This window comes from Pogonomyrmex barbatus, unplaced genomic scaffold (genome assembly GCF_055798465.1).
Source record: "Pogonomyrmex barbatus isolate J1 unplaced genomic scaffold, ASM5579846v1 scaffold14, whole genome shotgun sequence".
NCBI lineage: Eukaryota > Metazoa > Arthropoda > Insecta > Hymenoptera > Formicidae > Pogonomyrmex > Pogonomyrmex barbatus.
The window spans coordinates 3210463-3237816 of NW_028297110.1; the positions used below are offsets into that span (position 1 = coordinate 3210463).

Here is a 27354-nt window from a genome sequence, read left to right on the forward strand (position 1 = left end):
CATTGGCGAGCGCAGCCATGCAAGGTTATATAATGATAAAAAAAAATGTAGGACACTCCTGGTGCAAAATGATGGCAGAAAAACAGATAACGAAAATTAATATGCGTATTTCACTAATATTATATTATTTCTTCAGATCAATTTCGAATCTTTTTTTTAATATCAATTAATTTTAATCTTCATTTATACTCTTTACTTACAACTTAATATTCATTGAAACATAGCTATCATCCATGAAAATTGAAAGGAAGCACAATGAGAAATTTTTATTAACAAAGCTTGATTAACATTTGAATGTATGTATGTATATATATCTCTTTCTTTATTATGTGGATAAAGTTTGTAGTAGATTTCTAGGAAATGTCATAAAAATATTTTATCTCATAAAAATAAAGTTAAATCTTTTATTACATAAGTTTTATTTGTGAAAAATAAAGTATATAATATATAAAAGTATATAATATATAAGTATATAAATATAAAAAAATAAGTAAATTATGCTGCAGAAATCATATCATTTGAATACAAACAAAAATGTAACAATTTCAGTGATTATATGTTATTATTTTTATATCTCTTTATTTTATCTTTCTCTTCATCAAAACTTTTACATCATTAAAATTTATTAGTTTCATAATAAGAATTGCAAAAGCAATATATAAATCTTAAAAATAATAAATCATGAAATAATGTATTTTGTCAAAAAATTACAAAAAAAAAATGAAGAGAAAGATATTAATATCTTCAAATGTGAAAGAAAAAGCTGTTACAGTTTTAATACTTGTTTTAAATAAAAATAAAAAGTATCTTCATGCATTATATATACTCTTATATAATCTTATATTTACTCTTGTTTATTAAATATTAGAAAAATCTTGGACAATTTATTAACAAGCTAATGAAATGAATTCATATTTATAACTAGTGAAGATTCCACAAAATCACATACAATTTCAGTAAAAGACAATGATACATGAATAAAAGCTCTGTATATATTCATCTTAATGAATTAATAGAGCTCTTAGGAAAGTATTCATTAACAAAACAAAGATTTCTCTTTGTTAAAGCATGTAGAAGTATTTATTCCCTGGCATTTTCTTATACTCGTATATACAAGATACAAAAGTATAACAAAGAACCGTAAGAGAACCGTAAGTGAATTTCTGTTTCATCAAACAAACGCTGCTGGATATACGATAAAAATAGAGAAACATAATCCTAAGTTTGTTTTTCTTTTGCCTCTTCAAGTATATTGGATGTAGAATATGATCGATAGAGGGTGTGTAGTAAAATAATTGCCCGTGATTCAAACAAATCGATAAAATTTTGGTCAAGTTTATTATCGAGGCAATCCTTCGCATTTGCTTACGATATCAAATACAAATCGTTTACAAGTCACACAACATCGAAGAAAACGTAAATTATCGCGGTCGTTGCAAGCTTCGTTTCTGCGTTTTATTTAGTTTTCTCTTTTATTCTTCTTAATGGAGCTTCAGCCATATTAGTATTACCTTTGTATCATCAAATCATAACAAGATACAGTTTATGTAATTCAGTGTGCACGAGAAAGCACACTAATTAATTTATTAATGTTAAATTAGTTTACATGTTGTGTGAGGCCTTAATAGATAATGTGAAAATTAAGATTTTGCTAATTTTGCCCTCTAATACAAAATGCAAAAGCATTACACGTTAAGTATAGATACATCCGCGGGTAAAAAAAGAACAGGAAAAAAATGCTAAAGAGCGTGATATTTTAAGCTACATTGTTTCATATAATATTCAAGTAACATATATATATGTATATATGACTATATCTGCTAGTTTAACGTCTACAAAGGAAAATTAAATTTTTCATTAATATCACAAATAAAAGATAAATAATTTCATCTTTAATTTGCCACTAAAAACGTCAAATGTATTATATGTATATATATTTCCATTTCATCAAGAATAGAGATATATCTCTTAGATATATTAATAAAAAAAAAAGACAATTTTTGATCCCTACTTTTTGTCTTCATCTATAATTAGTTTGAAAGATAACTGAAATCACGAAACTCGCATATGAACGTGCGTATCTTATCGAATAAAGCAGGATAAAAAGTGATTGAGAAAAAATCTGACCGCTCATGATTTAATTTTCATTAAATCTTTTAAAGCAAGAACTTATACTTGTTACAACAAATATGTAATCCTCCCATGCGGATATAAATTAGTTGTAAATCTTATCGTTTGTGTCTATTCGTTTGTTCTCTACGTTTTAACAAAAATTTTTAGACATAAGAAAGGTTAATCAGCTTCTACATGTGTGCTATTATATATGCTCTAAATGAATTATCTCTCTTTACTCGGCTTCACAAAAATGCATGAGATATACAAAAAGTTTATGTGAAAACAGTATAAGCTGCAATAATCATACAAAAGCCATTTTATCGACAGATTACTGACTCACTGCGCGTCAAAAACAGTAACATTTTACCGGAATTATTTTTACGATGTGTCTCTATATTGTGTCATGTATGTATAACATCATATTACTGTAAATTGACGCTAATTAAAAAGAGAACATTTTGAACAATATTTCATTCTTTTGTTTTTTTTTAAGTGGACTTTGCTTATCAAAGGGAGGATACAGGCTACGAGACAATCTGCTACACTTAGTACAAATTATATATGCATTAATAGTACCGATCAATTAATATATCTATATACAAACAAATAATAAGACCTAACAGGAGCAAGAATCCTTTCCTCCTTGCTGTTCATTAGATACTCCTTGGAGGCTGGTACGACCCGGTTGACTGGGATTATGTTGCACTCCAGATTCTGCTGCGTTTAGGTCCAATCTATCAAGAAAAAAAAAATTAATTTATTAACATTATTTAGAATATGTGTCACTTCATAATTTATATTTTATAACTCTCAAATAATAGAATTTTATTCAATAAATATTTTTTGTTTTAGATCATTATTGTTAAACTCACCGTCCATCTTGTATACTTTGGAATATTTTCTTTGCGGTTTCCAAGAAAGCTTCTTCCACATTGTGTCCGCTGTTTGAGAAATTAGATCACGCGATCTCATTAATTAAAATTATTTGAAAAGTGATATTTTGTTTAAAATAATAGAGATACCCACGTCTTTGCGCTTGCTTCGACAAACATCAAACCATGTTCGTCAGCAAACTGTTTCGCTTCCTCGTAGGTAACGTCGCGTTGACCTTCAAGATCACTTTTGTTACCAATTAAGAATATAACCTGCACAAAAATTGATTTATTTTCACATTATTTAATTATAAAATATTTTAGGAAAATAATTTTTTGTTATCTGCGGGTCAAATCACAATTCAATTAAACAAAGAATTCTTGTAATTGCATTGTGACAGGTATAATAATATGCGTACAGTGCTCGGATTTGTTAAATTCCTTGTGTCTGTCAGCCAGCTACTGAGATGATTGTAAGTTGAACGGCGTGTAATATCGTACACCATTAAAGCTCCAGCCGCACCGCGATAGTACGATCTAAGAAGAAATATTTTTTCTTTTGCATTTCACGTATTTTTAATTTTATACTTATTAAGCAGAATTATTACTTGAGAAACTGTATTCGTTACCTGGTAACTGCTCTAAATCGTTCTTGTCCAGCAGTGTCCCATATCTGCAGTTTGATTTTCTGTCCCGCTACTTCTATAATCCTAGTCCCAAATTCGACGCCAATGGTATGTGGACAGTCTGCCATAACTAAATTTTAAACATTTATATAAAAATCTTTAATTTTTATATATATATATATATAGAATATATAAGCTATTACATAAAAAAATAATTTACAGTTTTTGAAGTATAACTTTATGCATAATTTAATAACATAATATTTATAACTATGTTTATTTAAAAAATTAATAAATATTATAAATTTATAAAAAAATTGTAATATCTCTATCAATTTATCATGAGTTGTACTAAAGTTTTTTATACAGAAAAAGTTAAATGTCAAATTATTTTCAGAAATATTAGTTTAATATCTCTAAGGTCCATTATAATTGTATTATAATTTTTCCATCTACTATTCTTCACAGATTAACAATTAATTTTTTATCATGAATATACCAATACAAAAGTCAGTGCACTGCTGTATAATTATTGTCCATGTCATGCATAGTATATATAGCTTAATGTATTGTAAGCATATAATTATACACATACAGGATTGCAACACATCCTTTAACGATGAGTCATAAGAAAAAAATGGTCAATCATTAAATTAGTTCAACTTAAATCTTATTCATGATTTTATACATTACATATAAGTATAAGTAATATTTTCTCTATTACTTACATTTCTTTTCTGTAAACTGATGAAGTAAGCATGACTTGCCCACTCCCATATCTCCTATGATGATATACTTAAAGATGTAGGAATAATTATATGGACCAGTCGACATTTTGCACCTGCAATTAAGACATTAAAAAAAATGGTATCACATTTATCGCAGTCATTGAAATATCAATTATCCCAAATAAGAGATATTTTCTATTAAATTTTTATAATTTATTGTAAACTTGTAATATTTTCATAATTTATTGTAAACTTATTGTTTTCAAATTTATCATCAAGAGATATCCCAGATGGATTATGCTTATTTTAGACTTCAGAGAATATCCCACAATCTTTTGTTTCATTTGAGATATGATTCATACATAGCATCATAACAACAGGTGAGAATACTTAAAGCAAAATCAATAATCTAATTTATTTTCGTAATAATAATTATCAAAATTAATAAAATAAAGTTTTAAATTGTTATCAATCTTAGTTATCTTGATAAAAAAATGTAATTTTATACTATTAAAAAAATTATATTGTAGTTTTAACAATTGAAAAAAATAAATAAAAAATAATAAGCTTGAAGATATCAACGTTATTTACAAGATTACTTTACATTATTTTATCGTTATTTTGTGTATTATAAATATATCATAAGGACTCTTTAAATTTAGAAGAAAAAAAAAACATAATATTCAATAAGCTTTAGTGAAATAGTTTGAAATTTATGAATAATTCATAAACAGCCTCGGAAAAGTTTTCTCTGTCATAGAACCGACACTCGCACGCAACAGTATATTAAAACTACACAACTTTCAAGTCGAGATCGAGACGAATTTTGTCTCGCACGACGAGACATGTGTTTGTCACCGCGGAAGCATTCCAAATTCCGAGACGCGGATCCGTTGAGTAAGCAATACCAACAATACATGCCGTCCACTCCCATAATTACATTACGCCTAATTAGCGTTAGCCTAATCTCTGTCCTCACGATTGGATGATCCGAGAGGAAAAATATAACGATAAGAGGAAATAAAAACATTCACGAAACAGACGGATGGACGTGTCGCGCCGCGGACATCGGATCGCCGAGCTGGCGATAACCGGCGGTAGGGAGTCTGGAGTATCCGATGTCAACAATGCGAAGGATCGTGTGATACTCACGCGTTTGTGACTCGGCGCCGTGTGGTAGAAGGCTGCTCGCCGTGATCGCTGCCCGTGGCCAAGGGGTGTGAACGATGAACGCGGCTGGCGATCCGCGCGGAACTCGTTGCTCTGAGAACGCTCACTCTGTCATCGAGTCGCACGACACGACGCGGACGACACTCGGTCTCTGGATATCACGCACAATATGGCAGGCAGGCAGACCGCGCTGTCGCTGGCGACGATGGCGACAAGCGAAACGTCAAACCACCTGTCAGTCAGTTAGTCAGTCGCTCGCTCGCTCACTCACGTCCGTTTGTCCGTCCGTCCGTCCGCCCGCTAGCTCGACTCTGCTCGATTCACAGCGCACTCGTGTCGATTTGCACGCTAAATAGCTAAGATCCTGCGCACAATGGAGGACCAGAACAGGAATTAATGGCTGCGATCAGCAGAAAAAATAATTTTGCAACTGTTGTAAAAATCTTTGATATGATTGGTTTTTGCTCATAGTTTCTCATGGATCTAAATGTATGAAACAATCATATTGAAGAGTTTTACAAAGTTGCTTTTTCTGTTGAACGCAGCCAATAATAAATTTTGGAATCAACATTAGGGCCTGCGCACAATAGAGGAAATATTAGGAACGGGAATAAAAATTAAAAGTAACACACAATAAATATAAATAAGTATAAAATATAATTACATTTTATATTTACTTGTATTCATTGCGCGTTACGTTTAATTTTTATTTCTAAAATTTAATATTTATTTCTATTCCTAAAGTTTCCTCCATTGCGCAAGACTTTAGGAAACAAAAATTACAAAAGCTATGTCAAATGAATATAAATAAAGATATAAAATAGAGATATTTTTTATATTTATTTACTTGTGTTTATTGTGTTATGTTTAACATTTATTCCTAATTTTTATTTACAAAATTTAATATTTATTTCTGTTTCTAATCGTATTTTATTTCCTTATGGCTGGAATATTTCTACCTAACATATAATGTATAAGAAACCAATCAGATCAATCAGAGTCTTTCATTTCCATTGGAGTGTGGAGAAATGGAGGATTATGATTGGTTCACCTTTTTTGCGTTATGCATTGTGCGCAAAAGTGTACTTTCGATCATCACATAAAATGAGTTGTATACACAACATAAGATCATTAGACAATTAGCACGTTACATAAATCAATGTGACGACTTTGTGCTAAAAATTCATATTTTATACATCTTGTATGCGATGGCTCTTACTTCCAATATGGTTGCGTTCCAATATTCACTGCCATACTGAAAATATATAGTTCATGTCACGTATATTATAGATTGTGCGGTCTGACTCGCGTCTCGAGTGACGTCATCATCTTAAAAACACGAATTAAATTGGTCGAGACACCGACAATCCAAGCTGTGTGCTACGATGCTAGAGATCGGTTCTCGAACAAAAAAAAATTGATCAATTATATTAGCTAATTGACCGAATTTTAAATGCAACCGATCAATTCTTTTTTTATTAGAGATCTCGAATCGATTTCTAGCATCATGAATACAAGGTTCTATACTTTCACATCTAGATGTTTCTTACGTTTATGGACAATATTCTCATGGAGGTTGCCGTGAACTGCGTACTTTTGTAGTCGCTACTCACTCTGTTTCGTGGATTGATTTGAAGTACAATATATTTGGGGTGATTTTTGTGGTAAAAGAAAACCTGCATTATTCAGAAAAAAACGGAAAACATTAAGAGGGATTAAGACAATTTATTAATATCACGAGAATAGTCTCGAATATTGAAACGACATAACTGTACGCCGCTCATTTTTTCAGAACCTACCACATTCCTCTTCGCATATCGGTAAGGGTCAATGCTTTTTTTTCAACTTTTACTATCTCGAAAAATGTCATTCGAAATGAATAACAAATATCTTTATTATTGATTTTTTGACTTATTTAATTCTTTCCGTAATTATTTTAATCTGAAAGTTTTGGGACATCCTGTATATCAATAATATATATCAATAGTAATTGGAAAGTCCGTAATGATATAGGTGTGTCAAATTAAGTAAACATTTCTGAGTCACATTTGATTCAATAATATTCGACTTCGTTATTTACAGGGTTAGGTAAGTTATTTTTTGAAATTAAATTAAAGTTAATGACTTATAAAATTAATTTACATTAAAAGTAACAAATTAAATTATGTTAAAATGTTAAAATTAAATTGACTTAAGTTAAATGAAAAATTTAAAAAGCATTTATGTTAAATTAAAATATTACTTTTTAAAATTAAAACATTTTCAATAGTAAAATAATTACAATATCATAAAATAAATTTAATATTTTATTTGTAAATTAAATTTATATGAAATAACAAAGAAATATTGTTTTATATGGGAATGCGTTTGTTTTTATATTGGTATATTTTTAACTTAGAAAAAAGTTAATAAGTCTATGTGTTTTAAAAATAATTAGCTAAAGTTATACATTAATTTATTTAAAATTAACTAAGTTAAGTTAAAAATTATTAATTTTTTAACTATTTACTATCCAGTCTTTGTTGATTATTTCTAATTTTTCTAGAGTGAGATGCTGATTCATATAGCAATTTATCTTTGATTTCACTGAATCATTGTTATAGAACTAGAATATGTATTTAGATATGCTTAGATGAAAAAATTCATCAAGTTTATATTTGATATTTGAATATATTACAATAAAAAATGTTCATATTTTTATATATCATCATTATTAATTATAAAAAAATAGTGTTAATTATTACTTTTAAAGTTGTTTTATTTATATCATTTTTTATCTGTAATATTGATAAATATTTGTCTTATCAATTTTGCAATGAGATTTTACGAGGTGATGTAAATTTTTCTAAACTCTCTGGACCTTATCTGATATTATATCCAATATTTAATTTTGATATAGTTAAGATTCTTGTACTTTCATAATTATGTTTTAAATTATGCATTGAATAATGCAGTAATAAATCTCGTATGTGCTTTTCAGCAAGAAATGTAAATCGATGCAAATGTAAATCAACGCAATTATCTATTCCTTATCCTCGTTTTAGCATTCGCATAAACAGGGACAGTAGGCGATATAATTGAACTCGTGTTAATATATAATTAAATTTCGATTTAGGTCTCTTGGAAAACATCCATTATAGAATTTTTTAAATTTAATCAATTTTTCCTAGAAAAGACAACAGAAATCCAAATTTTACAATTTTAATCAGAATCCATTCCGAATATTTTCACAATATATATTCAAAAAGAATTGAATTAGCAGTTATGAAGAATTGACACATTTATTGAAATGTGTATCTCATGTATCTATAGGGTGTCGTCTATTGCAGATTGTTTTAGCTGACATTACAGATGCCATACATTCTAGTACGTGGTAACCTAGCATCGTACAGTCATAAATATCCCTGGAGGGTTTTAGTATCAGGGCTTAAAGGTATGAATTCCTCCATACTTGCCCTTACACAAATGCATATGCTATTTCTTGCCGCTTTTAAGTAAATTATATGCTCAACATTCCTCATATCATCTTTCTTTAGTAATTTTTTTATCACAGACAATAGAAATACATTAGGCATATCAGATTACAAATATGGGGTTGAGATTAGATTAGAATTTAACCAATCAAAAGAAAGAAAACTAATCTCAAATTTAGAATTTAGAACTTTGTTCTAACTGATAAAATTCTATTCTTACTTCAATCCTAGTCCATAGTTTGATATGGATTTTACAAAGTAGCATACATAATGTATATTATGGATAAAGTATCTATGCTACGGAACATATTTTGGAGATTGGAATGGACGATATTTTAGCTAGAAATATTAGGTACGATAACAAATGAAGATTTTAGATGCAAGTAATATTCAATTATGTTATAGCGGCTGATATAGAGCAGTTGAGTCGTTTTTCCTCTATAGGATATTGCGACGATTCAACGATAGTATATTTGCAACATCCTTGCATAATATTGACTGCTTTAGAAGTACTCGGTTACAAAGTCGTCGCATCTTCCAGTACTAGCATTAAGCAAGATTATAATGAGTACATGTGGACTATGAGAAAAGAATTCTCAGAACCCGAACCTGATACTGTTGTAAAAGCTGGTATGGCACGAAAATTAGTTTAACGCTATTTCAAGAGCACTTGACATTGCATAGTATAAATGTGATGTTCATTGAGCACAACTATTCTAATGCTTCTGAAATAAAACTCATCTAATTTGATTTAACAATCTTAATTCATGTTCGTAATGAAAACAAGTCGTTACGTCATGTATACATTAATAGTCATTCGCATCTGACACTCAGAAAATATGATAAGGGACAAAATATTTTACAATTTGTATCGTATGTTTTTTGTATCGTATTGTTTTTTATATCTATCCAGTATATATTTTAAATGATACATGTAAACATATAATTAGATAATCGTCTTCTTTGTAATTTTCTATTTTGCATGCGTATGTAATAACTTGTTTTCTCCATTACAGCCATAGATAACAATAAAGCATGTTATAATTTACGTGATTCACGTATGTTCCGATGGGCATAAAATTTTAAGAATATTTAATTTTTCACAATTTGTAATAATGTATGATAAAAATTTGATGCATCTTTTCAATATATTTGGTTAAAAAATAATATGTGTAACGGGAATAAAAATAATATTTTATATATTTTACATATTTTTATTTATACATGCGATATGTTTATAATTAATTACAAACATTTATCAAACATTTGTAAACATCAAATATATTTTTATTTAGAATTTTTGAATTGTTTGCAGAAAAATTGCAATATATTTGATATAAGCGTATATTACAAAGCTTTAATAATATTATATTTTCTGCCTCAAAATTTTATGTATCACTGGAAAATACATAAGCTTTTCTGTTCGTAGCATAGTCTTACAATTAAAGTTATTATTTGCAGAGCATTATTTGTACCTGTGGTAATATTATTTCTAATACAAACAAAATTTATTTAAAAGTTATCTGCAACATTTCAGGCATATTAGAGGAAATCAATAGGAGTCCCAACTATAATTTTCTATCATGTCTTCATTTTTTTTCTCTTGTGTTTTCTGATAAATCCTGAGAAAATACATATTATATTCTGTTATCATTTCTTTCAATACTTTGCTCATCTAATTGTTTGTGTTTTATTCAAGATGTATCACATTAATGTGTCAGCTTCAAAAACATTTTTTTCGATCGGAATGTGCCAGTTATCCTGAAAGTGACACTAATCAAATCTTTTCAGAATCTTCTTCAGAATAGTTGCTTGTTAAAATAACTGTGTTCAATGTTAGAAAAATAGTTCGAGTATTTTTCATTGTTCTAAAAATTTTATATAAGTTTTGTTAGATTTTTTTTCTTTATTGAGGTGCATGAATTCTGAAGTTACATATATTTTTAAAGTAATTAAAAAGTCAATATTTATTATTGGGATTGGGATATTGCAATGGGAGTTTAAAGAAAAACTTCCTTTTTATTCTGTTCGAGCGTTACTATAATTGTTCGAAGAACAAAAATACGACGATAAAAGCTCTTCACGATCGCAGATGTTTTCTGAGTCTTCCCATTAAATTTGATAAAGGATCTGCTTGAAGGGTGATTCTTGCATCACTTTCGAGATAAACGGCTCCGATCGTCACTCACGTGCATCACGTTTGCTTTTCTTCTAGAAGTAAAGCACAACGAGGTATAACGATACTTTTAGCGCAATGGCAGCAACAACCACGTCCAAGAAGCAGAACGCCGTCGACGACGACGACGACACTTTCTATTACATCGGTGTAAAAGCATCTCCGTTTGCGACCGATTGCGCAGTGTTTGGTTTGCCAACGAAGGAAATATCGGCCTTACGCAGCCGTTTCCCGCTGTCTCCTAGTAGTACAAATATCGTGAATGCAATTATGCTAAAAGGTTAATTCCGCAGAATTTCGATGACGCCAACAGTTGTACGGGGATTGCTCTATAAAATCCCGAAAAGATTCAAGATGTCTGTCTTAACTATAACGCAATTTTTATACGCGGACGTTAATTTTTTGTGAACGTATACGTGGATATATGTTAAAGAATATAGCGGTAGTTTGATCATAGAATCTCCGTTAATTATATAGAATCGCCGGTGTTAATGTATTAATAAATAAATGCAAGAAATTAGAAAAAAATTGATGATTTTGTCATGCATGAAGTAAATATATTAGTCTTGATTGTATAAAATTATTAATAAACGGCTCAAATTTTAGATTTTTATTACAATTATCAACATATAATCGTCAACTACAAAATCGTTAATGACTTATAAAAGAACATTAATTATAATAGGAATATATCACGCATTTTTCATTTATTTATTAATCAAAGATACGTTATAATACCTATGATTTATGGAAATATGCACTGAATAAATTTTTCAAATATGTTAAACTTGTGTGCGTGCCAGTTAAATTTTGGATCTTTTACGGGAGCTGCGTTTTGTATATGCAATAGTTATTATTACTAATAAAATATAATAAAATATTTTGTTAATTGTGATATTAATTAGAGTTTTTAAAGTTTAGAAAGAGAGAAAACCTGTTAAATCATAGTAATAATAATCAATAATAATCTTAATACTGGAGTGAAATTTTTAAAGAAAATTTCACTCCAGTATTCTTTTAAAAATTTACAATGCGAAATTGATTTCAGGCACGCCGTTCTCCGTCATAAACGCTCTAGCTGAGCTCGGCTATCGAGTTATTTGTAGTACCGGAGAAACGGAGATACTTTGGACATTGCAGCGAGAAAATTAATGCTATAAGAATGGACCTTACTGCATGCATATTATATATCCAAACACATTCTCTTGTAATTTACATATTATATCCATCTTTATGAATCAAACTAGCAATTAATATTGATGGATCGATAAGATTTGCAACTTGTTCTTTTTTTGGCGTTCTTACTTTTATATCTTGAATTCTGAGTGTCTAAAATTACGTTTGTAACTCGGCAAAGTTTCATTTAGATACGTGTATGTGACCAAACAAAAGGTTTTACTTTTTGAAGATAATGGCATATCATATAATTAGATGATTTGTAATATTCTAAAAATATAAAATAGAATATTTTATATTTCGATTATTCAAGTGGAAAGCTTTATATTATGAATCATCTAATTTTCAAGTCATTTCTGAGACAGTTTTATTTTCTGAATAATTAAAATATAATATTTTATTTTAGAATATTTTATATTTCGATTATTCAGAAAATAACTTGCACATTGCACCTTGTGAGAAATCGCTCGAAGAATTCTTTGTCGGTTCTTTTATGTCACACAGCAATGTTGAATTTCTTCTTTTACAACTTTGAAAATGTTGCGGCAAAATTATATAATCGTGATAAGACTGTTGAAGGGTATAATCCTGAAGATAAGTACTTTTGCGGCGTGCAAAATAATCGCGTTGTAGATGATAATTTCAACAGATGCGGAAATTTTGTTAGACCAAAGGAATATATATTGAGATTGCATATCGCATGCAATATGAAAGTATTAATTATACAATAATTTGTGATATCTTTACCTCCTTGTATGAAAAATGGATTTTTTATGCTTTATTGAAGTCTACGATGTGAGAGTTTCTTAGAATTCAGATTGGCCCAAGTTGGCGCTATGTAATTCAGATTGTACCAAACTGGTCCAAACTGGATTCAAATTGTGTCTATTTATATTTGTGGAGAACGAAATTTTATTATATATGCAAATACCATTTATATATTATATCTATATTATATCTATAGTACAGTGTTAGCTAGTAGCGCCTAATATATATAATAAGATCTTTTCCCACCATGTGCTTTAATAGATGATTTAGCATAACATTATATTATTGTTATACACAAGATATCGTTCAGAGAGTTTAAGCGCGTAAAATCGAACGGAGAAAAATCTATACAATGTTTATGTCTAATGTTCATGGTATATTTTTACTTGAGCTACATGTCAGTCTTATTGCAAATTATAAATGTCAATTTAAAGAACTGTTGCATCTGATCTTTCATGTATTCATAAGAAATTTATAAATCGAGTGAAATTATAAAGAGATATCATATTATTTTGTAGTATAACAATTATAAATTGGTGCGTATCTAAATAAATAAAATCAAATATTATAATTGGTGATGGGAATGAAAGGAATATGATATATTTGATAGTCTGATTAATTGGTACAGTTTACTCTGCGTAACGTTTACACGACTAGGCGACGTGACGAATTTTATGTATAAGCTAATAATAATCTCGTAAAATCCTATTTTGTGTGTTCAACAGCTAAAACATACATTAATGTATGATTGGATGTTGTACATGATTTATCTCATATGTAACAAATAAATATATTGATAGTGCACTCTATGTCATATGTAGAATTTATATACGCCAAGAATCTTCATCTCCTCTGAGTGAATTCGAAGTGATTTTTTTCTTTTTCGTACAAATCTTGTTAAACTTACATAAAGATTGAGTCTTTTTAGCTAAACTTCTAATAATCAACTAAATAAATTCTTTCTATAAGCCTGATATAAAATTTCTGTAAGTCTAATTTTTTTTTTTAGTTAAACATTCTGCACTGTTTATCTTTCCAACGTGGAGAGAGAAAGAGGAAAGATGAACAGTGCAGAATGTTTAACTAAAAAAAATTAGACTTATAGAAATTTTAACAGTTATTTGCAGGTATAATAAACAATGGCGCACTCTCATAACTCCAACGAGCAATGTCAAGTCCCACGACATATGTATCATGTTTCCCAGACCATAAACGAAGTATTTTTCGAACGCGGGATTTGGAAAGCAGGTAAATGCGAGTGAATGTTGAGATGTGAGATTTATTAAGCATAAGATGCAAGTATAAATGATGAAGCACAATGAAACAGATTGCGAATAAATGGTATGATCATGCATTTCACTCTTGATTGCATGATTCCAATACTGAATTTATTTAGTTGATTATTCTCATTATTTTATATATATATAGTTTAGAAGAAAACTTAATATAAGTCAAAAATTGATTTCTGGTTATAAAAAATTTATTATGAAAATGTATAAATCCGAAAAGAAAGTTAAATTCATATATTTATTTTTAAGATTATTGGTTAATAAAGATTAATATTTCACTCTTGCTTTTGCATTGTTTATTGTAACTTTTATTATTTTTAATATGTAGAATGACTTAATGATATTTAATTTTGAATTCAAAATAAAATTTTATACAATTTTATGTGCTCTGTAATACAAGAAACTATATAAAATATATATTAAAATATATAGATATATTACAATTTATAGTATTAAAACTCAATAAAATCATATTCTGAAATCCAATGATGGATTTAAAGATGTTACTAGCACATGGTATTTTAGAACGCAGGAGAGGGGAGGTAAACCAAGAAGTATAAACGTAAGCGTAATTTCGTGACAATCGGAATCGATTTTTGTTAAACATACAGAAAAAAAACAAGATATTTTTTTGAGCTGTGAAAAAAAAAAGAATGAGATTCTTCAAAGATTACGATTAAAATTTTATGCTCAATATATTTATAAACGAACTTTTTGTTTTTTGTGTTACGCTACTTTAAAGGCGTTTTTCGCCTTTTTGCGGCATTTTTTCAGCGCTAGACGGTGACATCGATCAGATCAAATATTTTCTTCAAAAGGGTGTCTTCGTCGACGTGCTAGACTCCGCCGGCTACACGGCACTGCATTACGCAGCACGAGGCGGACATGTCCATGTGTGTGAGCTTCTGCTGGAGAATGGGGCAAACGTGAATTCGCGCACCCGCTGCCTAGAAGCGACAGCTCTGCACCGTGCGATTGACATTCACAAGTCCGACGAGATGGTCGAGATGGTAGATTTGTTGCTGCGCAACGGCGCGGACCCCAACCTGACGGACGTGGACGGTAAAACCGCCCTTCACCGGGCGATCTTAGAGACTGATGGCAACCTCAACAGCGTCGAGGTCATTGCGAAGCTGCTGCCGATCACGAATCATGCCATCAAAAATAATCGCGGACAAACTATCGATGACCTGCTCGAAAGTTTGAAAAAAAAGGATAAAAATGTCGGGAAGCGTCCAATTGATCCGGAGGGTTTAAGACTTCTTCTTAACCTGTACAAAAGTAATAGAAAGGAAGTAGAATAGAAAATCACTACGATTATTCGAATCTTGTCGCGATAAGAATGTAATAATTATATAATAAAATGTCAATCTAGAAGAAGAAATATTTTGAAATCGCAAAAAAGCGTAAAATTTTTAAAATCCCCGTTTAATCTTGAGTGTTTCAAATTAAAAATTCAAATCGCCGAAAATACGCCGTCAGTTTCCACCATGCCGTGCCGCGCTGCAATGTGAAGCGACACGACGTCCTCAAAGCATACGATATATACACGCGACCATCCATCCATCCATCCATCCATCTATCCGTTCAGCCATTCGTCTGTCCGTCCGCCCATCCGTCTATCCTCGCGCGCGACGGACATGCGGCCGGAGGGTCGTGCACTTGATATTGAATCGGTCGCGCTCACGGCGCTTCGGGCGCACTCGGCCATCTCCGAGTGTTATCGATGAATCGCGGGGGTACACGACGGCAGCGTGGAGTCCCGGAGAGGAATATCATCGTCGGAGCCGCACCGCGCGATAAACTGCGCCACCTATCGGCGCGTACCACTTCCCATCTCGCTGTTCGCCGCGCCAGTCGTTGCACGACGGGGAGTCGTCAGTCGTTTCACGAGTGGTACCAACCGCGGGTTGTTCGCGCGTGTCGTCAAGCAAAGCGTGGCGTCGCTCGCGCCCGTCCGTCGCGTTCACAACGTTTCGCCGTTTTATTGTTTACCCGTCACGATAAGCCGCGACGCCAGGTGATAATATTGCCCGCCGCGACACGATCAGAGTCGTCTCATGGTATCGACAGCCTTTGCGCGCGCTCTCCATTTCCCCGCCTGTCGTCGTCATCGTCGTTGAGCATTGGAGTCTCCGTGTCTCCTCGTTGTGGCTCGTCCACGCCCGTTTCGCTCCGCTCTGTTCCGTTTCGTCTTGTCTTCGTCCCGTTCCGTTTCATTCGTACGGCCGCGCGAGGAGCTTCGTTTGCCGTTCGACAGTGATCGACGATCGCGACACCGATCCTCGCCACGAGTGACAATCGTGGCCGGAGAGCGGCGATGTAACGTCGTCGCGCTGTGACGTCACGCACGTCGGGTCGCGCTAATCGAGAGGTGCGCGCACACGTACACATATACATACCACACACACACACACACACACACATATTTTATATATATATATATACACATTATATATATCTCATATATATAGACGCGCGCGCGCGCCGAACTTAAAACGCGGATTCGGCGGACAGCGCGCGCGCGCGTGCGCGCGCGCACACACCACACACACAAAACACACACACGCTCGCTTGCTCTTTCTCTCTTCGTCGTCGACATTGTCGTCGTGGTATCATCGTTGCTCGCTAGGTTTCTATTCCCCTTCTGCGTCCCTGTCCTCGCGTAGAATGTATACACGCTTGCTCGTGTGCATGCACATACGGACAAAATAAGGAGAAAGAGGAGAGAGAAATAGCGTGCTCGCATGGTGTGTCTGTGCGTGCGCGGCGCGCGGTGAGATAGAACGAGACGAAAGAAGGATAGACCCCGTTGGTAAAAGATCGTGAAAGACGTAGGAGAAGGAGCGGGCGCGCTAGATAAGGATAGCGAAGCATCGGAAGAGAGAGAGAGAGAGAGAGAGAGAGAGTCGGACAGAGAAAGAGAAAGAGGAGAAAGACACAGGCATACGCATACATATATGCGCTCTCGCCGTGAGCGCGGAGTCGACGGGGGAAAGGGCGAGGGGGAGGAAGAGGAGGCGGCGGGGGACGAAGCGGGCGCGCGGCGGGACGTTCCGCCGCCGCCGCCGCCGCGACGTACTTGCGTGTACTGTCCAGCAGCGCCCGCGAGGAGGAGGTTCGCGCGCCGCTGCGGCAGCCGAGGAGGATGAGAAGAGCGGCGAGGCCGCCGGCCGCGAGACAACGCTACTCCGTGAGCAGATAGACCCTTCTGGAAAACTCGCGCGCGACGCGGCGTCTTATCCGCAGTCGCCGTCACCGACGTCGTCATCGTCGTTGCCGTTACGTCCGTTGCAACGACGTCGCGTTGGCACGCGTATCTCTGACACACGTGTGAAGCGGAATATAAAGAAGATAAGGCGGACGTATCAGCCGCATCCCGTGGCGCCCCACTGTGTTTTTCTGCGGAAAGAATTAAGGATAGAGCAGAGGAAGAAGAGAGAAGAGAAGAGGCGGGAGAGAGAAAGAGAGAGAAGCAGACACGTCGGTGCGTTTCTCGGATATTTCTCTCGCAGCTGGCTGTGCCGTTCGCGATTGTGCGCGCGTCGTTTCCGCCGTCCGTCCCCCGAGCAACGTTTTTCGGAGCAGCGCTCCGGAGTTCGGTCCGCTCTTGCGAAAGAAAGGAAGAGGGAAAGAGGAAGGAGCGAGAGAGGGTGACGTAGCGAGGGAAAGAGAGAAAGAGAGAGGGAAGATACACGGACGGGCAACCTCGACCTCAAACTCGACGGCGGCGTGAAGCGAGAATGGAATCGTCGTTGTTCCGCGGATAAGTCGGTCGGTCAGTCAGTCACAGTCCGCGTGTGTGGTGCCGTGTTTCGTTCGTGAGGTGTGTGCGTTCGCGAAACGTTTTCGGTCTCAGTTTTCTGTCCCCTCCCCTTCCCCCCTTCCGTCCCGAGGGGGTGTGCCCGGATTACAGTAAACGTCGGACGGCGTTATAATGCACGGCGGTGCGCTGGATCGCGCGCGACGCCGCAAGAAAGCAGCGGCCGGGTTTCTACGTTCCGTTTTTATTCGCTCGTCGGACGGTCCGCTGCTCCGCTGAGAGTCAAGTTCGTCGCGCTCCGCTGTGCGCGCCGCCGCGTCCGTGGCGCGCTCTCGCGCGGCGTTCACCATCGCGCTTTCGATTGTGCGTCGCCGCGCCGCACCGCACCGCACCGCACCGCACCGCACTGCACCGCACCGCATCGCATCGCATCGCATCGCACCGCACCGCACCGCACCGCACCGCATCGCGCCGTGCCGTGCCGTATCGCATCGCATCACATCGCATCGCATCGCATCGCATCGCATCGCATCGAATCGCATCACGCTGCACCACGGGTCGTCTGTCTACCTGCTCTCGTGCGACACGAGGATGAAAGAGAGAGAGAGATAGAGAGAGGGCCTGCCCATGCGACGAGGTAAGATCCATGTCTTGTGTCTTTTTCACATTTTTCTTCTCGACTTTTCGGCTTCTCAACTTTTATGGGTTCAGCAGTCTGTTTTCCTGACAGTTCGTTTTCTTGACAGACAGTTTTCACGATAGATATTTCGCATCTGTTTTCTGCCCTTTTCTCGAGGTACCGACATACAAAACCCGTATAAATGCTTGTTTTCTAATAAGGCCGATTGTTGAAAGGTGCTACCGAAAGAACTCCAAACTTTTCGCTTTGAAGGAATAACATCATTTGAAATATTTGGAGTAAAGTAAACAGACCGGATCCACAAGGAGTGTCGGGAATTATGACCGTCGGAAACTCTGATTTATGTATCCGAAAAAAATAGATTTCAATATTAGACGTTTGTCTTGATTTGATTCTACCTGTTGTCTTTCAAGAATCTTTCCGTAGTATTTTTAGTAGTCTAATTATATCATTGGCAGATTGTGTTAAATAATAAAATCAATTTTTCTGTAACTTAAATTCTAAAAAAGGCACATTTTTTGGTCTTTTTAATCGCTTTAAACATGCATTATATATATTATCACCAGGGTTGTTAGTTGCCAGAGAAAACCGAAAAAATTCAAGAATCAAGGAATTTAATAATTTACGATAAAATTACATTATTGTTACAACATCAATTCTAAATTTAAATTTTACTTTTTTAAAAATTATTAAATAAAATTATTATTTACGATAAAATTAATGAAAATTATTTAAAGAAGTATTATAAATAATATTTTTTATAATTTATCAATTTTACAGTGAGCGATTTGCAGAAAATCATTAGTAGATATAATTCAAAGTTGTGTTTCACTTTGTTATTTTTCATTTATTTCTTATTGTATATTTATTTGTAATTAATAAAATATATCTTTCTTTATTTTATTAAATATTCCTTTCAGATTTCAATCAAGAAATTGTTTCAAAAAATGATGGAAAAACTGGGAAGAAAGTTCAAGAAATATTTTTTTTTTTCTTTCGCTAACAACCCTGAATCATATTTAATACATTTATCACAAATTTTAGTATTAAATAATTCTTACACCGTTATATTTTACACTTTTCTTTTGTCCCAAAGAATGCCAATAATACCCTAATGGCCCTTTTAGGAACAAATTTTACAATTTTGTTTCGCAAAGGCGAACTATTCGGACTCATTTACACGCATACACTTATTATCCCACGAGGTGGAAGAGGGGGAGTGAGGGGGTCTAATCGCGATAGCGGACGATTGATTATTTCATGGCGCTTCTAATACATTTCAGAAGGGAACAAACATCCCTTCTTCTTCTTCGTTCCACTCTTTCGTATTCTCTCACACGCTCACTCCCGAGGTCCGAATCATAATAATGGGAAGATAAAAATTGGACAATGGCAATGGCACATTTTCTACGAAGAAACACGGGATCCGCCCAATTTTCGAGTGGATTCTCTCATTTCTGCGTTAAACTTTTTCTCGGTTTTAATGAGCTCGGGAGAGCCGCGGTCGCCCTAAGGGCATGTCACGCGATCGCATCGCCTAAGCCACTATTCGAGGAAGAAGTTACAATGTACTCGCATTGTATACTTCGCGAATTCACGAAATTGTATAGGTCTTCCTCTGCGGCCGATATTCTGACGTGTGTGCCTCGTACGGGCCGCCTGAGAACCACCGTGGTCGGTTACGCAAAACCTTTCATTTTTTAAAAGAAGACTACGAAACGCCGTCCTTGTTTTTTATGAAACTACTATGTGGCAAAATTGGCCATTTTGGAGAATCCAAAAGGAAAGCCAATTTCTGAGTCTCGATATTGCAGATATTTTTATATTTAATAACGTACGATATTACAGTACACAGTATACAAAATTTTAGCCTTTTAAAGCATATTAATTTCTTTTTTTCTTAAGATATTGGACTTTAAATAATTTATAATTTAATTCTGTAGAATAGATATTTATTATTTCAATAGTAATATTTTTTTTCCAAAAATGGGACATTGTTTTATAAATAATATATAATATACAAATAAAATACACACACACACACACACACACACACACACACACACACATATATATGTATAAAATAATTATATGTAGCTATGTAATCTGAAATATTTTACTCTTAAGAGAAAAACTGTAGAATGCAAATTGAAAATGAAGGTTATAAATGTGTTTAGCGTTACGTAGACAGAAAGGAAGTTAAAGGGAATGATGATGTAATAACGTTAGTAAGAGAAAAAAAGAAATACGGATTTATTCACAACTTTCTAATCTCTGTTTAGTCTTTATTTAACAAGCCGACAAAGTTACGAGTTTTTCCGAGGTCCTTTAAATTGCGTAACGTAGGGACAGCGAGGTTATTTAAATAGTCCCACACTTGGAGTGTTAACCTCATAATGCTGACGTGTCGTAAACATTACGACCTAAGTCGGCAGGACTGTACATTACTCGCTCTCTCTTTCTCTCTTTCGCTCTCTCATACAGAATCTCATTTCTTATCGACATTTTCTATAATTGGAACCGATTTCAGGGGATCTTATCTCAACTTCTTGCTATTGTAAATTGCATTCGCTTGCCATGAAATAATAATAGCGAACGTTGCGAAATAATCTGTTGTCTATAGAAATCTCCGATAAAACTTTAAAAAATTTTTAATGATATTATCAAGTATATAAAATTCAATGTACCTTCGCATATTTCCCAGATGAAACATTTCATTTCATTTTTTTTCTTTTTAATAATTTAATGAGAAAACGTGATGTGGAGTGACGCACCTCTACGTTTTCGTATATCCTCGGTGGAAACCACCTTCTCGGGAATAACGCGATGCGGTTTGGGATAAAAAAACGGCGGTTGCAGCCGTAGGTCGTGTTTTTCGCGTGACGTAAGCATTCTAAAGCGAGCGCGTTACATTTGTTTTGGTGAACATCTGAAAATGATGATTGACGACGCGGCGCTCCTTTTAGCGCAATGCACGATCCGCGGGTTTCCGAATTAATTACACTCGGGGCATTTCAGGCGCGAATTCGGCGTTGGCGAGGCGTGCTCAAGTACACGCGGGACCGAAAAAAAAGGACGCGGGCCAATCGCTATACCGCGGCCTCTAAATTCACGCTCGGCCGGTGTGTCCGTGATTTTTCGCAATCGCGTTCGTAGTGGTATGCAATCGCTGCACGATGAGTCACTTGATACATCAGCGAGTAGCGAGAAAAATGCTTTATGCACGGCAAACGATATTTTAAAACGTTCGCTTGGACGGGATGCCTTTTTAGAAGAAAATTCTGAAAGTCGCTGAAAGTGAAAATCTTGACCTGAATTTTATCCAGAAGGGAACACATAATTCAGTGGCGGATGAATTGAGCTTCAAAATTTCAGAGAGATGCGAATGAGGATAAGACTGTTTTATCCCAAAACCTTAAAACTACACGAAAATAGCACTTTCGCTGGCAAATCTAAGGAAAATTTGATCTGAAAATAATTTTGCTAGAAATTCCAAATTATTGTGTACAAAATTGGTTGCTAGAAGATGAAAAATTTTTATAATATTATTACATTTAAACGTTGTTCATTTGATAGTCCAACAAATTATTTTCAGATCAAATTCCTTTTATCTGTATCCGTGTACTAAATTTTTTTAGATTCGCCAGCAAAGCTGTTCTCCGTGTATTAAACAGATACAATTTTTATTTTGCTCATCTTTAGCCGTGCTTTCATTTCCCTTCGCGCGTATCCTTTACCCGTCGCGAAATACCGCGTATTCCGCGTCGCGGAGTTTCGGACACCCTGTAGACCCGACGACGATAAATCGCGCGAATTCGCGACGGAGCGTCGTCGTCGGCGCGACGAACGGACGGCCGACGACGATATCGATCTCTCCGAGTTTTCCTAAACGCGCCCACGGTCTACATATGTTTCGGAAGCGAGAGAATGGGCCGTGTGGACATGCGCCGCGCATGCACGCATCGGGGCTATTGTATTAATGGCAGCGCCTCTCGTCAAGCGCGACGCCATGTGATACGCGAGGTTACACCGTGGCCGCGACGACGGGAACGACAGTTGTTGTGTTGTGGAGAGGCGATTTCGAAACCTGCCATTAGTTGCGGATGCGTTTAACCTTCCCGCACGCTTTGCCTCGCCGAAAACGGGGAGGGGGGGGGGGAGAGGGAAACATTGAGCGCGCCGAGCTTCCTCGCGGTTCGAACGAAAGGCACGATTCCATACGTCTCGTACAGAGACACGTCATAGTCGTCCGGAAAGTAATAGTCGATCGGAAGATTCCGTTTTCACGCGACACCGATGTGGTGCGATCGAACGATATGTGACGATACTAAAACTATAATTAAACGCGATAAAACACGAAGCTCTTATCGCGTAATAAATGATTATAGTTGAGAAAATTAATATTCCAGTTTTAATTGTAAAATACTTCGCAGATTTCATTTTGACAAATGAAATTGTAACTTCAGTCTCGAGTAAGAGAACATCTTTTTTTTTGCGAGAGAAACACGCAATTCATGAAACGTTTTTATCGCAATACGCGCAATTCTGTGAGTGTTAATTCCGAGTTGCATTATCTCGTAAGGCGTTACAATGGTAACATTGTTCTGAACATCATGTTTATTGTCTTTTTTCACATCCACGCTGTGAGAGAAAATATAATACTCAGCGATTTTTATAAGAGATATAAAATTAATTTCTTTATCCACAATTCCCTGACTTGTAACAATTTCAAACAATTGGACTTGTTTTTTTTTTTATGATATATGAAAGAAGTAACAGGATTAAACACACATTTTATTTTTATATGAGCTAAATGGATCGTAAAAAATAATCAGAAAGACAACAATTAAAATAATAACACCTGTCAATGATATTCCAGGCTAAAATAAATCATAATAATGACATTGCAATAACAATAGTTATTTGAACGATACACTTTTATAAAGAAAATGCGAACCCACCTTTGAATTGCGTTTGTATCACTTTTGTATTACTCTGAATATCGGGAAATATCGGTAATCGTTTGTTCGCTAATGATTCCGCCGATTACCTCACAGATAAGTCACAAACGACGACTCGTCGCATTACGAGCTCGTCATCGAACGTAAACGCGTCGAACGTAACGCGTAACGACGTAATGCTCGCAATTCTTTTTTTTACTCGTCTCGTTCATTAGCGCGTTACGTGGACACGTTTTATAGCATGATACTCTTCTCCTCTTCGACAATTCTCTCTCGCTCTCGCTCACTCACTCACGTTTACCGTTGTCATTTTCAGGATCCGAATCGCTTATCGAGATTGCGACGCAAAAAAGCCCTTGAACTTCGCGGACTGCGAGGAAAGAATCCTTCGGAAGAATCAACAGGATCCTCGGCGGCGGAAGGAAAAACTTGGTCGATTCGAGTTTTCGCCGGCGAGAAAAGCTTAAAGTAGGAACAACTTCGCGGACTCGAGGAGGTCCAAAAAAAATCGAGATCACTCCGAGGAAAGGAAGAAAAGAATCGAAGGAGGGCCCCGCTTCGGGGAAGAGACACTCCCATCGCTCGTGCTACGGCCCACCCCGACGACGTGTACGCGTCTCGATAGAGAGATCACGTTGTCCGTCGATCACGCCATCGCTCTCGTCCGAGCCGAAGCCGACAGCCCTCAGAACTTCGTCGTGATCGCGGGCCGATTCGTGCGAGACTCCTCGCCTGCACCTGCCGAGCGTGTGCATCCGAGAGGAAGGAGGAAGAGGAGAAGGAAGAAGAGGAGGCACAGAGAAAAGAGTGGCGTGACCGACAGTGGCGCACGGGGCTGTATCGAATGTCGTCGAGTTCGGAAAGACGTCTGAAAACCATCGGCGGAAGGACAATGCAGCTTCCGACTCATCATCGAATATCTCCGTCGAGCTCAGTCGGCTAATCAGCGATTAATCGCGAGAACGTTATATCCACGTGCGCGTGCGACGCGATTCCCCGAGGTACTCGGGAAGATACTTACGGGACTTATCGTGCGTTGTATATGGACCAAGCCGTGGGAAAAGGTAGAGTCTCAACGGATTCGCGGTTATTCTTTCTCGACGGCTTCTTTTCCATCTCTTTTCTTTTTATCTTAATCGCGACGACGAGAGCGTGCTGATTTCTGTGATACTGGTGGTCGCGCGTGATGGTTAACGACCCTGTTGTCGCTCAGTGGTGATATCGACAGTGTAGTGGTGAGAAGTTCCTTTTTTTGTGTAGTGTGTGTGGGGTGTGCGATGGTGGTGCACAAGAGAGAAGAGAATACGGGGTGAGAGAGAGGGAGAGAGAGAGAGAGAGGGGAGAACTTCTCTCGTGCACGCGTGACTTTCAATTCATTACCACGGATCTCCCCCGGCAATTCGACGCCGCGCCCACCCTCGATGAGAGGAGGCACATGTCCATTGCTACCGCTGAAAATGCAGGGTGAGTCTCAGATCCATTTATCTTGGCCACAATTATCATTTGTCGCGCGAACCTACATGACGTCCAGCAGGATTAAATCGGTCAGTTCGAGAACAATGGCAGGTCATAATTTTCAGAAAACGAGACAGATAACGGGGCGTGTTGTGAAAACATAGAATATCTGATTTTTTTCATACAAAAACGAGCTGAGTAAATTGATATACAATATCTATAACGAAATGAAGAAATATAGATATATTGAGAGCAATATATATTTTAGGAAAAAAATAATAACTTCGACAAAATTAATAAAAAATTTGATAAAACTAATTTTAAAGTATGAAATCTAACGCAAGTTCGAAAAAAACAGATTTTTTGAAATAACATTGAAAACATATATTTTTAGATAAACTTTTCTCTCGTCGAATGATGTTTTTGATAAATGTGTGCAAAATGACGCTTACTAGAATAACGAATACTACCGATGAATAATTTTACTTATCCGACTTATAATGTTTTCAAATTGGCCGATTTAATTATAGCATTCAACTGCAGCTTTGATTCAAGAGCGAATAAATCCAATTTTTATGAATTCATGTCTAACTAGAAATGTATATACGGCCCAGTTCTTGATGTAGGTCAAAACGTTGAGTATAGAATATCAAATCGAAAATGCCTTCCGATTGCTTTCTTTATATACATGTCAAATATATTTCTAATCGAAGATAAAAGCATGAAAATTGATTTTAATTGGGTTTAATCGCTTGTATTTGATGTGTTTCAAATCACCACCGTTGAAAGCTATTAATGAAGATTCGATGTGGAAATTCTATTCTAAATGTCAAAAATAAAAAAATCGAGATAATTCGTTCTTTTAAATAATATTTTATTATCGGTTTAGAGAAAAGCATATAAAAGATATGCTATTTTATATTTCATATAAATGTTGATAAGAAAAGGTCGCATAAAGTTTTTTTATTTATTTCTTGCCGAAAAGTCTTTGAAAAGCATATTTTTGAGATAACATTTATTACATAGAATATTTTTAATGAAAAGATGTTCTGAATATGTAAGGCACTTTTTACATCAAATTTTAAAATGTGTCGTACCATTCTGTTTCTGCTTAAAAATTCAATTCAAAACCTATCTTTCGGAATTGAAGTATCGATACTTCTGTTATTCCGTGATATGTCAAGTGATATAAATTAAGGTAAAAATCGATGGGGGGAAGAGAAAAACCGACCTTTATAAGTTCTCTTCTACAAAGAAAGAGAGTTCCATTGTTCAGCTACAGGTTATTAGGATGTTTTTAGTTATTTGGGGTAATGTCCTGACCTGACCGGTGGATTTAATATCGTGCTGGGACTACGTCAGAGATGCCAATGACGTCACTCTATCGTCTCTCAATTTCGAGAATCACGACGCATGCGTCATTACGGTTCAATCGTTGTGCTTTGACCGTAGGTCGATTCGGGCGAGAAAACGAGAACTGGGTAACATTTATTATAAATCAGGAGGAATAACATCAGAATTTGAATAACGCGAAGTAGGACACGATTTCCTTTAAAGTTCGGGAAACGTTACTCTATTGTTGTGTTAATAGCAATTTATATTCTTTTTATATAAAAAAAAAATAGATTTGATATATTTCTATCACAAAGTGAAGCAATAAACTGACAAATTAACAACAAATTTGTTCGCTAATTTTAATATAACATTTAAAAGATAAATAGAATTAAAAAATGAAGAGCTTGAAATGTAAAGAGAATAGAGAAAAATTTTATTATGTGTACGTGTATATTCATATAAAATGCATTTTCGTCACGATCCTTTCATTATTTATAAAATATTCAATGCTGAATATAATAAGAAATTGCAGCGGAATGTCATTTGTTCGAATTTTTTTTTTTTTTAATTAATCTCAGATTGATCATTGAACTCTTTATTAAGAGAGATTGTGAATTTTAGGGTATTTTTGTGTATATCTGGTTAGCGTCAAGTAATACCAAGGTATTGATACCTTGGTTTGTGATACTTTCACTTTCGACATCATTCAGGTACACATGGTGCACCGATAGCGTCGACCTGTCGCGACTCCACGTGCGTGCCCAATATGGCGCGGGAAACGATCGAGGAAAGGAATTGTACTTGACT

At 35.4% G+C, this 27354-nt stretch overlaps 4 protein-coding genes across 15 annotated transcripts in view; 3 read left to right on the plus strand and 1 right to left on the minus strand.

The window, feature by feature from the left end:
• Positions 1–1305: 1305 nt before the first annotated feature.
• Positions 1306–5849, minus strand: Rab14 (RAS oncogene family member Rab14). Of its 3 annotated transcripts, none has more exons than XM_011648858.3 (7): positions 5494–5849; positions 4342–4454; positions 3617–3743; positions 3407–3524; positions 3142–3260; positions 2988–3056; positions 1306–2849 (listed from the first exon to the last, which is right to left on the minus strand). In XM_011648858.3, the coding sequence occupies exons 2-7, from the start codon at positions 4445–4447 to the stop codon at positions 2732–2734; spliced, it is 657 nt and encodes a 218-aa protein (XP_011647160.1). In that variant the 5' UTR covers positions 4448–4454; positions 5494–5849; the 3' UTR covers positions 1306–2731. The 3 variants fall into 3 exon arrangements, with proteins under 3 accessions (XP_011647160.1, XP_088929380.1, XP_088929381.1); XM_089073254.1 differs by lacking the exon at positions 5494–5849 and adding an exon at positions 5282–5421; XM_089073255.1 differs by lacking the exon at positions 5494–5849 and adding an exon at positions 4209–4224.
• Positions 5850–7189: 1340 nt separating this feature from the next.
• Positions 7190–13913, plus strand: LOC105433509 (uncharacterized). Of its 7 annotated transcripts, none has more exons than XM_025219924.2 (5): positions 7190–7331; positions 8841–8944; positions 9390–9614; positions 11235–11440; positions 12209–13913. In XM_025219924.2, exons 2-4 carry the CDS (start codon positions 8863–8865, stop codon positions 11312–11314), a joined length of 387 nt encoding a protein of 128 aa, XP_025075709.1. In that variant the 5' UTR covers positions 7190–7331; positions 8841–8862; the 3' UTR covers positions 11315–11440; positions 12209–13913. The 7 variants fall into 7 exon arrangements, with proteins under 7 accessions (XP_025075709.1, XP_025075712.1, XP_088929285.1 ...); XM_025219926.2 differs by having other exon boundaries at positions 7192–7331; positions 8824–8944; XM_025219927.2 differs by lacking the exon at positions 12209–13913 and having other exon boundaries at positions 11200–11368.
• Positions 7190–15704, plus strand: LOC148937373 (ankyrin repeat domain-containing protein 22). Of its 2 annotated transcripts, XM_011648864.3 has the most exons (4): positions 7190–7331; positions 7460–7599; positions 14222–14352; positions 15168–15704. In XM_011648864.3, exons 3-4 carry the CDS (start codon positions 14244–14246, stop codon positions 15695–15697), a joined length of 639 nt encoding a protein of 212 aa, XP_011647166.2. In that variant the 5' UTR covers positions 7190–7331; positions 7460–7599; positions 14222–14243; the 3' UTR covers positions 15698–15704. The 2 variants fall into 2 exon arrangements, with proteins under 2 accessions (XP_011647166.2, XP_011647164.2); XM_011648862.3 differs by lacking the exon at positions 7460–7599.
• A 522-nt stretch (positions 15705–16226) lies between these two features.
• LOC105433511 (uncharacterized) overlaps positions 16227–27354 on the plus strand; it is a 126615-nt gene continuing 115487 nt past the window's right edge. The window contains exons 1-3 of one of the 3 annotated variants that reach the window (XM_089073153.1): positions 16227–16413; positions 17226–18793; positions 24074–25221. In XM_089073153.1, coding sequence (XP_088929279.1) covers positions 25193–25221 — 29 coding nt within the window. In that variant the 5' untranslated portion in view covers positions 16227–16413; positions 17226–18793; positions 24074–25192. Of the gene's footprint in view, positions 18794–24073; positions 25222–27354 lie in introns of all 3 variants that reach the window. The other 2 variants (XM_089073154.1, XM_011648866.2) reach the window with 2 other exon arrangements.